This window comes from Tiliqua scincoides, chromosome 4 (genome assembly GCF_035046505.1).
Source record: "Tiliqua scincoides isolate rTilSci1 chromosome 4, rTilSci1.hap2, whole genome shotgun sequence".
Taxonomy (NCBI): Eukaryota; Metazoa; Chordata; class Lepidosauria; order Squamata; family Scincidae; genus Tiliqua; species Tiliqua scincoides.
Genome location: NC_089824.1, coordinates 67,391,136 through 67,402,878, shown reverse-complemented (window position 1 = coordinate 67,402,878; position 11,743 = coordinate 67,391,136). Strand labels below are relative to the sequence as shown.

Genomic DNA, 11,743 nt, shown 5'->3' with positions numbered 1-11,743 from the left:
TCATCAGAGTCAATGGGGCTTACTCCCAGGAAAGTGTGGACAAGATTGCAGCGCAAGAGCCCAATCCTAGGCGTGTCTACTCAGAAGTAAGCCCGTCAGAGTCAATGGGGCTTACTCCCAGGAAAGTGTGGACAGGCTTGGGCTGCAAGAGAGCTTTCTCCTGCGCGCGCCCTGTGTCGTTTCGCCCAATAGAAACACCAGGCACGCGCCGGGGCTGCCCACGCCCCCCAGCAACAGCACGAGCGCAGGAGGAGCGCTGCTCGCAGTGCCCGGCGGAGGCTTTCGGGGCGGGACTACTTTTGATTTCTTGTACCTGCGCGCTCTGCGGCGCTGATGCTCGGGGACGGTAGCCATGGCGACGGGACGGGGCTGGATTCTGAAGCAGCAGAGCCTGGGTTTCTTGCGGCGGGTGGGGGACGCTCACTGCGGCCTCAGGCTGGCGCCGCCACGGCCAGTGAGGCCACCTGGCCTGCCTCCCGCCCGAGACTGCTCGCTTGGGGGTGCCCCCCCCGCGCGGGAGAGGTAACCACGAGCGCCTTGGGCTCTCCTGGGGGCGGGGGCTCCTCTCGGAGGAGCTGGAGCCCCCCCGCCTGTGGTGTGTGGGGTTGCGCTGCCATCCTCTCCCCCCCTACCTGGGAGGAAGCCCCATAAAGAACACAGTAGGACTGACTTCTGAGCAGGGGGCTGTGCCCTGACACTTCTTGGCCCCCTCCCATGTTCTTTCCAGCCATGTTTACCACTCCCTCTCTGCTGCCTTGTGCTGCAAACTTATCCACACTTACCTGGGAGTAAGCTCCATTGGCTATAATGGGACTTACCTTGGAGTAGACATGCATAGGCTTGTGCCCAGGGACTTGTTGGTTCCCTTCCATGTTCTTTCCGGCTATTCACTGTCTCTGCCTTATGCTGCCATCCTGTCCACACTTACCTGGGAGTAAGCTCCATTGACTATAATGAAAAGAAATAAAAATAGCAACATACCTGTTCATGTATGCCATCATAGACTTTTAAAAATAGCCAGTACAAAATTATTGGCTCATAATTTGTTGCCACCTGAAAACATTTTGACCATATGTCACCCTCAGCATAGGAAGGTGAGAGTTCAAATTCCAATTCTTATTGCTTTTCAGAGCTGTACTATGTTTACATGTTTTATTGTTGCATAATTTACTATTGAGCCTGACTTTTTATTTTATTTTGTTTTTTGTTAAAGTAAAACGTACTTCAGTGAAGGACTTTACAGTTTATTTTTAAAACTTATAAATTGAGTGTTTGAAAAAGACGTGTTTCACAGAATAAAACAGAGCATGTACTGTATTACCAATTCTTCTAAAAATCACTATGTTGTGATTAACTTGAAAATCCTTGGAATTTCTTAAAACTTGAAAATCCTGGGTAAATGGAACTTTACCCAGTTCCTACATGGGTTACAACCCATGATGCAAAAAAAAAAAAAAAATAAAAAAATCCTGTGTGTTTTGCTGTGCACAAGTTTTTTAACAAACAATATTTTTTAGAAATTTAAGGCAAGATCATATTTTCTAATGGAAGAGTTTGGTGTTCCAGTTGCTAAACAACTGGCTTTACCCTAACTTAATTTGTATGTCAGGCACTTCTGACTACTGGGGAGTGAGTGGGTGAGAGAGAGATTTATGCTGATTCTTCCTTGGCGGTCCCCTTGTGTCACAGTTTCCAAGGGAGCCCTTCAGGAGTGGATTTTGGGGGGTTGCAGGAGGCAACTGTGAGAGGAGGGGGAGGAATTACCATCATGCTACAGTTTTAGGGTGCAACAGCTCCTGCTGTGCAATTCTATACATTTTTACTGAGATTTTTTCTCAGATAAGAGTGCATAGAATTAGATAGATACTTTATTGTCATTGTACAAGGTTGCAGTCTTAATAACATTTTCACCCGCTTGCATCAAAGTACTGTATGTGCTTTTGATACTAAAATACCTGTCAACCATACATGTGAGTAAAAATAAATATAATACTAACCTTGAAGTTACTTGTAATATGCCCATGTATTATTTACCTTTTTCTAATGGGAAAAGCCACTTGACTTGCTTCCTGTGTTAAATAAGAATCTTCTCTCTGTGAAGGTTGCTGCTTTTTCCCCCCTGCCTTTCTCCTGTTGCCTTTAGCAGCAGCACAACCCACAAACAGTGCATTTAAAGCTTCTCTCACAACATCTTTCTATACAAGGGAAAACCTCACCTGCTAAACATCTCTGTGTTAAGCTGTTGATAAAGGTACAAGAGGCAGGACTGTTGAAAATAAATGTGACATGGACAGAGTGCACTTCTTGATTATATTTTAATTATATATCTTAATTATATTTTACAGTTGTCTTCATTTGATGGCATAATTTTTTTTCTAGTGCTATGTCAGAATGCTCAGCTGTTATGGGTATGCCACTCCCTGAAATCAAAGGGTTGCACATTTGCAGGAGACGTCAAAAATCTTCCATGAAGTCAAATTCTACAGTAGGCATTGACAGGTAAAATATATGTTGTTGTTTAATAGTGTGATCTGAAGCATGCTTATTTGGATACGTTTGAATGAGTTCTAGTGCCAAGCACACTTACTTTCTCTTTTGCAAGTGTGCTTAGCAATGTTGTCCCCTATATATATATATATATATATAGGCTCATAAAAAGTTCTTAAGACCTTTTTATATTTATATTTAACTAGAGGTAAAAGAGTCTTTAATCAAAAAACTGGTTTTCTGTTGATATGAATAATTTCTTCAGGTGAAAGTTTGCCTGCCTGCCTGAATAGCTCTCTTAACATGAACTGTGAATGTTAAACTGAGTTCTTGAAGTCATGGTACATCAAAAGCCATAATAAATGGTGAATATGTGTGTCTTAGGTGTGATTGTGTGTGTGTGTGTGTGTGCGTAATAATGAACTATATCATTTTGATCACTTTAGTAAGGAGGCTTATAAGGACACTTTTATATTAGAGAAACAGTTGGGAGGCCACTGAAAAACGCTTCCATGTGGTGGGCAGCCGCAGATGTCCACAGTCCCGTGCCCAGGGCAGAGTTCTGCGATGGGACCCCCGTGGTCTTTCACCGCCCCCAGGCAGAAATCCGCCCCCCCTACTCACCAGAGGCTCATAGAGCCTCACGTGGCCTCCTCCCACGCCAGGGAAACTTCTGTGAAGTTCCCTGGCGCTATAAACTGTTCTTCTGACAAACCGGATGCACAATTTCCGCCCCCGTTGGGAGCCTCAGAGAGGCTTCTTCGGGGTCCCAGCGGCTGGTGCTTGGGGCTTTTGCCCCGTCCCGGTCTATGGCAGGCACGCAACTGGTGGTGGTGTGACTCTACACTATGATTATAGCATACATGCCCTGTTCAGGCATTCACTTTTGTGGGGAAATGTGTTGGGGGGGGCAGCATGAGTATGTGAGCAAGTCCCAGCCTTGTGCTGTTATGTGTTGAGGCCACACCCACTACAAGAACAACGTTTCTTTGTAGTGACAAACCTTGGGGAGGAAACCTTTCCATGTTAAAAAAAGCTGGGTTCCCGTTATGTATAAAGTACTTTTTCTAGTGTTCTTGAAACAGCAGAAATACCTTGCTCTCTGGATTCATGACTGCTGTTCCCTGCATTTTTGGTACTGTAGATATAGTCAATTCTATTTATATGCGAATTCACTATCTGCAAATTTGTTTATCTGTGGGGGCAGAATTTCCACCTACCTCTCATTATCCATGACTCTGTTCTCGTTATCTGTGAATTCTGTGCCAGCGCATTTGGGGTGGAAGGGAGCTCAGCGCAGCTAGAGGTAGGCAAATAGGGAGAGAGAGGTTGCAGGAAGAGAGAGTGTCCTCCTTGTGAGCGGAAGGCATTGCCAGTGCCACGCAGGGAGAGAGGAAAGACTGTATACAGTACTGTATTTGGCCAAGGGGGGTTTGGGTAGTCATGTCCAACCAATTATACTCTTTTTTAAAAAGTTTTCTGGATTGGGACAGTTTTCCACTTCAAATGGGCATTGGGATTGGCATGTGCAGAATTGTTGGACACATTTGTGTCTGGGCCAGCAATGTCCAATGAGTTGAGGAATAGCAGCGTAGAGGAGGAAACATCAGGTGTTGATGAGCCCTCACTATCATCCAGCCCCATAGAGTTCAATACAAGGTTCAGGGTCATAAGGTTCAGAGAGTGTATGATGAAGAGGGTCCTCTGGAACCTAACCCCATTTTCCCCATAGGCACAATGATTCAGTATCTGCTAATTCAATATACACTAGGTTTTCCAAGAATCTAACCCTAGCAGATAACGAGAACTGATTGGATAATTGCTTAAAAGGAGCAGATTGCAAAGATGCATTTCTTTGACATAATTTATATCCTCTTTTTTTCCTCACAATTCAATTTTTTAAAAATACAAATACAAAACATTCTTTTGTAGATTTGACTCATCTGGGAAATTCACATAACATAACAGATACAAATGCATATGGTGGTGGGCTTTTGAGAGACATTTTTGCTTAGTTTTTTGTATAAAATATATATTTTGAGCTTTGGGTTTGTCAGGGTTGTAATGTATGTCTTTAGTTGACTTTTTTCTGTAGAGAAGGTTATTTTTTGCTTTGTATGCTTTGATGCTGCTATTTCTGCTCAAATAAGTTGTTCTTTGATCTTTTTCCTCCAGCTTGCCATCAGAGGTACTACTGAAGATATTTTCCTATCTGGATGCTGTGTCCCTGCTGTGTTCTGGCTGTGTGAATAAACGTTTTTATCATCTGTCCAATGACAAGTAAGGGATAGAGAGGCATAGGCAGTAATTAACATGAAATCCATCCGTATAACCTCCTAACATATATTCAGTTGTCTGGGGAAAAGAAATAGTTGTCCCATTTTTTCCTACAGTTTGTAGCATCTACTTGAGAACACTGTTCAACTGTGTAGCATTTTGTGTCACTCAGAATGTGATCTGCCTCAGAATATGAGAGAAAGCAGGTGTGAATTACTCAGGTTTAATTTCACTCTGTCAAGCCCTAAAAGAATCAGGACAGACTGGTCTGATCTCTCTGCAACCAGACAAAGATCAAGGTACCAGAGGTGGAAGACCTGATCAAAAATAGGCTAGTGGTCTGGTATTGGAATAAATGGAGAAGAATTGGAAGACCAAAGGAAGAGACATAGATAATGAGCTGTTGGTCAGGTTCTGGATTAGGTAGATGAGAATTGGATGGTAAGAGGTTTGGTCAAAGACAGGCTGAAGATCAATTTCTAGAACAGGGAAGGCAAATCTCAGTCTGAGCGATTGGTCTGATCTTGTAGGAGCAGAGGACTGGAGCATTTTTTGCATAGAGGTAGCCAGTAATCTGAAGAATGCTGGCTTCAGCTATTAGATGAGTTATGCAGTAGACTAGAGCAGTGGTCTCCAAACTGGAGACCTGTGGGCCAAAAATCCTTTCCACAACACAAGCAGAGTTTACCGTTCTGCAGGAGAGTCACATATCTTCCTTCCTGATATCCCGCAAACGTTGCTCTGGGCAGGTGCGTCTGCCCAGAAATCAGGATGCAAAGGCTGCTGGTACATTGGAACATGGAAGTGGCTAGCTGGGAAGGAAGGATTGGTAAGGAAGATATGTGGCTCCCCAGTGGAATGGTAAGCTCCATGCACTCAGAGGAAAGGTTCATAACAGGCATAGGATCTGGACTGCAGGTTGGGGTTTGGCACCAGGTGCTGTAGAGCATAGTTCTAGCCAATGATTCCCTCTTTCTGCCATACTCAAGTACCAATGTTGTTAGATACTAGTTAACTGATAAAAGACCGGAGATTCTCTGTGATGTTGACCTCATTATGAGTCTCTAGACCTGCTTGATTTGGATTTTAGATAGACTGTGATATCCTTTATGATCTAGGACAGGGGCAGCTTACTAGGCAAGTGAAGTTTTCCTGGGTCTTGCTACTGTTATAGATTAGTAATGATTTGTGCTGTTTTTAATTTTTAATTAATTGTATTAGATTGGACTGATTGTCTTTTATTATTTTTAATTGTTGTTAGTCACCCTGAGGCTTTCTTTTTAAAAAAAATTATTTATTTATTTTTTTAATTAACAAACACAGACATACAAACATATAACATACATTTAGGAATGCTAAATACCATATACAATTACTAATTAATCATATTATCCTAATCTACTTACTCATCTATTTCTACCTCTTATTGATTTAACCATTTATTTATATAATATGCAATAAATTTTCCCTAATGCCCTATACTATATTTTCTAAATATTCAATTTCTACCAAGTGTAAACTAACTTCAATTGCTCATTAATATTAAAACAAAATAATCTAATTACCAAAATTATCACCTCAGCTGTTTCAACTCCAATCTAATTACACTTTTTTTCTTTGACATAATAACCACATATAAAACAATTCTTCCACACATTTACATTTCCAGCTATATTTTTTTCCATACATTCTAATTCATATTTATCAATTTCATACGTATTCTTTTTTTTTTTCTTCAAATAAATTTGGGCCATTGTTATTAGCTGAATAAATCCTCCAATTTTCTTTAACCCTCAGATTACCCCTCAGGGTTCTTTTTCTTTCTTTCCATTTTTTCTCCTGTAATATAATAATAATAATAATAAAACTTTATTTTTATCCCGCCCTTCTCCCTAACGGGACCCAGGGCGGCTAACAACATATTAAAAACAATAGAATTTAAAAAACATTAATACAAACAGATAAAAACATTTAAAAACACACTACAGGGCCATAAAAACAGTAGTCAGATTAAAAGAGTAAAAGAGCAGATCACCGAGGAATCAAGCCTGTAAAACTAAAAGATGTATAAAAAGTTAAGAAGGCCAGAAATCAGAAGGCTTGTTTAAACAACAGTGTTTTCAGGCCTCGCCGAAAGCTCTCAAGAGAGGGAGCCATTCTCAAGTCAAGGGGAAGGGAGTTCCATAATGTTGGTGCCACTACCGAGAAGGCCCTATTTCTTGCAGCCACCCCCCGGACCTCCTTGGGTGGCGGCACTTGCAAAAAGGCCTTCTCTGATGACCTGAGATGGCGAGCCGGATTGTACGGGAGTAGGTGGTCTCTAAGATATCCTGGCCCAGAGCAGTATAGGGCTTTAAAGGTCAAAACCAGCACCTTGAATTGGGCCCGGAAACGAATGGGCAGCCAATGCAGCCCCCGGAGAAGCGGGCTGACAGAGTCAAACCGCCTGGCTCCGGTGACCACACGGGCCGCCGCATTCTGTACTAATTGTAGTTTCCGAACCGTCTTCAGGGGCAGCCCCACATAGAGCGCGTTACAGTAATCTAACCTCGATGTCACCGTGGCATGGATCACCGTGGCCAGGTCTGCACGATCCAAGTACGGTCGCAGCTGGTGCACCAGCCGAAGCTGAGCAAAGGCCCCCCTAGCCACAGCTGCCACCTGGGAATCCAGGAGCAGCTGCGAATCCAGGAGGACCCCCAAGCTGCGAACCTGCTCCTTCAGAGGGAGTGCAACCCCATTCAGAGCAAGTTGATAATCCAGCACCTGCATCGAGGATTTCCGAACCAGGAGAGCCTCTGTCTTATCCGGATTTAATTTCAGCTTGTTAGCCCCCATCCAGATCCTCACTGCTTCCAGACAGCGCTCCAGGCCCTCAACCGCCACCTTGGAGTCTGGAGGAAAGGAGAGATAGAGCTGGGTGTCATCAGCATATTGATGACACCTCACTCCAAACCCCCGGATGACCTCTCCCAGCGGTTTCATGTAGATATTAAATAGCATGGGGGACAGAATTGAACCCTGCGGCACCCCGCACCTCAAGGGCCAGGGTGTCGAACAGGCATCCCCCAGCACCACCATCTGGGACCGACCCTCCAAGTAGGAGCGGAACCACCGCAAAACAGTGCCTCCAACTCCCAACTCGGCCAATCGGCCCAGAAGGATACCATGGTCGATGGTATCGAAAGCCGCCGAGAGGTCCAGCAGGACCAACAGGGACGCACTCCCCCTGTCCAGTCCCCGGCGTAGGTCATCCACCAAGGCGACCAAGGCAGTTTCCGTCCCAAAGCCCGGTCTGAAACCAGATTGAAAAGGATCCAGATAATCCGCTTCATCCAAGACCCTCTGGAGTTGGGACGCCACTACCCGCTCAATTACCTTGCCCAGAAACAGGATGTTGGAGACTGGCCGATAGTTATTCAACACAGTGGAATCCAGGGAGGGCTTCTTCAGGAGGGGGCGAACCACTGCCTGCTTCAAGGCGAGCGGCAATGTCCCCTCCATCAAAGAAGAGTTGACCACCCTCCCCGTCCACTCAGCCAGTCCCCCCCGGGCCGCTCTAATCAGCCAAGCTGGGCAAGGGTCAAGCAGGCAGGCAGACGGCCTCACACTCCAAAGGAGTCTGTCCACATCCTCAGGCTGCACAAGCTGAAAAGAATCCCACAATACTGGACAAGCAGTTGCCAAGGGGACATCAACAGACATTGTCAATGTGGCATCCAAGTCGCGACGAATACGATCAATTTTATCTGCAAAGTGTTGGGCAAGCACGTCACAGCGGCTGACCGTGTATTCCTCCTGGTCCACTGGCGGGGCCTGATGGAGGAGGCCCCGCACCACACGGAACAGCTCTGCCGGACGGCTATCAGCAGACGCAATGGTAGCAGAGAAGAACGATCTCTTCGCTGCTACCACCGCCACGGAGTAGGCTCTATAATGAGCTCTACTCCGTGTCCGATCGGATTCATCATGAGTTTTCTGCCACCGTCGCTCTAGACGCCTGCCCTGCCGCTTCATCGTTCGCAGCTCCTCAGTGAACCAAGGAGCTGCTCCGAGTCTGCGGCGTGGCAGAGGTCGCTCCGGAGCAATCTCATCCACAGCCCTGGACATTTCCCCATTCCAGAGGTCGACCAGGGACACAGATGAGGCACCAGTCTTGGCAGTGGGAAAATCCCCCAGGGCCCTCAGGAAGCCTTCAGGATCCATTAGCCTCCGGGGGCGGACCATAGAAAACGGTCCCCCGCCTCTGCGGAGGTAGGAAGTCGCAACAAGCCTAAACCCTACCAGGAAATGATCTGTCCATGACAACGGAGTGATGTTGATCTCCTCTACCTCCAGATCATTGCCCCCATGCCCAGCTGTAAACACCAGGTCCAACACGTGTCCTGCTGTATGTGTCGGGGCCCAGATCTTCTGGGACAGGCCCATGGTTGTCATGGCAGCCATGAAATCCTGAGCTGCACCTGCCACAGGGGCCTCGGCATGAACATTGAAGTCCCCCAGCACTAACAGGCGGGGGGCCTTCAATGCCACCCCCGAGATCACTCCAGTCAGCTCAGGCAGGGAGACTGTTGGGCAGCAGGGCGGGCGGTACACCAACAGAATCCCAATCCTGTCCGGTCCTCTCAACACAACATGCAGGCACTCGAACCCGGCAAACTGCTGGACAGGGCACCTGGTAAGGGAGATGGACTCACGATAGACCATTGCAACTCCCCCTCCCCGTCCCTGCAATCTTGGCTGCTGCAACACCTGGAAACCTGGCGGACACAGTTCAGAGAGACTAACGCCTCCCTCCCCGTCCAACCAGGTCTCTGTAATGCATACCAGGTCGGCTTTCTCATCCAGGATCACATCCCGGATGATACAGGTCTTGTTATTCACCGACCTGGCATTCAAAAGCAGCAGCTTCAGATCCAGGGACTCACCGCCAGGACCACCAAGTACCCGAGAATTGAGGGAAGGACCAGAAGGGGAGATAATCTGCCTACGATGAACTCTCCTTCTCCTGTAATGGCCTGTCCGACCCCCACCACCATATCTCCCCTGGCCCGTCACACTCTTGATAGTGGCACCCTTCCCTTCCCCTGAGCTCCCTCCCAAGTGAACAGACATGTGGCGAGGCCCACCTTCTGAGACTGGCCTGCAGGCAGATCCTCGGCTATTAAAATAACTATTGCTCCACTCTCCCCAGCCTCAAACAAAAGGGGAGAATCTCCGACGACTGTTGATTGGACCCTGTTCAAGATGGCAGCAGATCTTCCGGGCACGAGCCCCAGGCTAAGAGCCCTTTGGCTCTTGCCCTTCGGCTCGCGCCTCTGGCGAGCCCAGCACTGATGTAAGTACCTGCCAGGGGAAGGGAGGAGGAAAGCAATCAGGCAAGCAGGTGGACAAGCTTGCAAACTCCACCCCTCAGCCAGCCAGCCAGCCAGCCAGCCAGACCCCCAGCTGGGCTTGATGGGCCCTTCCAATGCTGCCTCTGGCGAGCCCAGCACTGATGTAAGTACCTGCCAGGGGAAGGGAGGAGGAAAGCAATCAGGCAAGCAGGTGGACAAGCTTGCAAACTCCACCCCTCAGCCAGCCAGCCAGCCAGCCAGCCAGACCCCCAGCTGGGCTTGATGGGCCCTTCCAATGCTGCCTCTGGCGAGCCCAGCACTGATGTAAGTACCTGCCAGGGGAAGGGAGGAGGAAAGCAATCAGGCAAGCAGGTGGACAAGCTTGCAAACTCCACCCCTCAGCCAGCCAGCCAGCCAGCCAGCCAGACCCCCAGCTGGGCTTGATGGGCCCTTCCAATGCTGCCTCTGGCGAGCCCAGCACTGATGTAAGTACCTGCCAGGGGAAGGGAGGAGGAAAGCAATCAGGCAAGCAGGTGGACAAGCTTGCAAACTCCACCCCTCAGCCAGCCAGCCAGCCAGCCAGCCAGACCCCCAGCTGGGCTTGATGGGCCCTTCCAATGCTGCCTCTGGCGAGCCCAGCACTGATGTAAGTACCTGCCAGGGGAAGGGAGGAGGAAAGCAATCAGGCAAGCAGGTGGACAAGCTTGCAAACTCCACCCCTCAGCCAGCCAGCCAGCCAGCCAGCCAGACCCCCAGCTGGGCTTGATGGGCCCTTCCAATGCTGCCTCTGGCGAGCCCAGCACTGATGTAAGTACCTGCCAGGGGAAGGGAGGAGGAAAGCAATCAGGCAAGCAGGTGGACAAGCTTGCAAACTCCACCCCTCAGCCAGCCAGCCAGCCAGCCAGCCAGACCCCCAGCTGGGCTTGATGGGCCCTTCCAATGCTGCCTCTGGCGAGCCCAGCACTGATGTAAGTACCTGCCAGGGGAAGGGAGGAGGAAAGCAATCAGGCAAGCAGGTGGACAAGCTTGCAAACTCCACCCCTCAGCCAGCCAGCCAGCCAGCCAGCCAGACCCCCAGCTGGGCTTGATGGGCCCTTCCAATGCTGCCTCTGGCGAGCCCAGCACTGATGTAAGTACCTGCCAGGGGAAGGGAGGAGGAAAGCAATCAGGCAAGCAGGTGGACAAGCTTGCAAACTCCACCCCTCAGCCAGCCAGCCAGCCAGCCAGCCAGACCCCCAGCTGGGCTTGATGGGCCCTTCCAATGCTGCCTCTGGCGAGCCCAGCACTGATGTAAGTACCTGCCAGGGGAAGGGAGGAGGAAAGCAATCAGGCAAGCAGGTGGACAAGCTTGCAAACTCCACCCCTCAGCCAGCCAGCCAGCCAGCCAGCCAGACCCCCAGCTGGGCTTGATGGGCCCTTCCAATGCTGCCTCTGGCGAGCCCAGCACTGATGTAAGTACCTGCCAGGGGAAGGGAGGAGGAAAGCAATCAGGCAAGCAGGTGGACAAGCTTGCAAACTCCACCCCTCAGCCAGCCAGCCAGCCAGCCAGCCAGACCCCCAGCTGGGCTTGATGGGCCCTTCCAATGCTGCCTCTGGCGAGCCCAGCACTGATGTAAGTACCTGCCAGGGGAAGGGAGGAGGAA

At 48.7% G+C, this 11,743-nt stretch overlaps 1 protein-coding gene across 1 annotated transcript in view; it reads left to right on the top strand.

The window, feature by feature from the left end:
* The first annotated feature begins 257 nt into the window (after positions 1-257).
* FBXO15 (F-box protein 15) overlaps positions 258-11,743 on the top strand; it is a 28,694-nt gene continuing 17,208 nt past the window's right edge. The window contains exons 1-3 of the mRNA XM_066625062.1: positions 258-522; positions 2,380-2,499; positions 4,663-4,767. Of these exons, the coding sequence (XP_066481159.1) occupies positions 353-522; positions 2,380-2,499; positions 4,663-4,767 (395 nt within the window). The 5' untranslated portion in view covers positions 258-352. The remainder of the gene's footprint in view (positions 523-2,379; positions 2,500-4,662; positions 4,768-11,743) is intronic.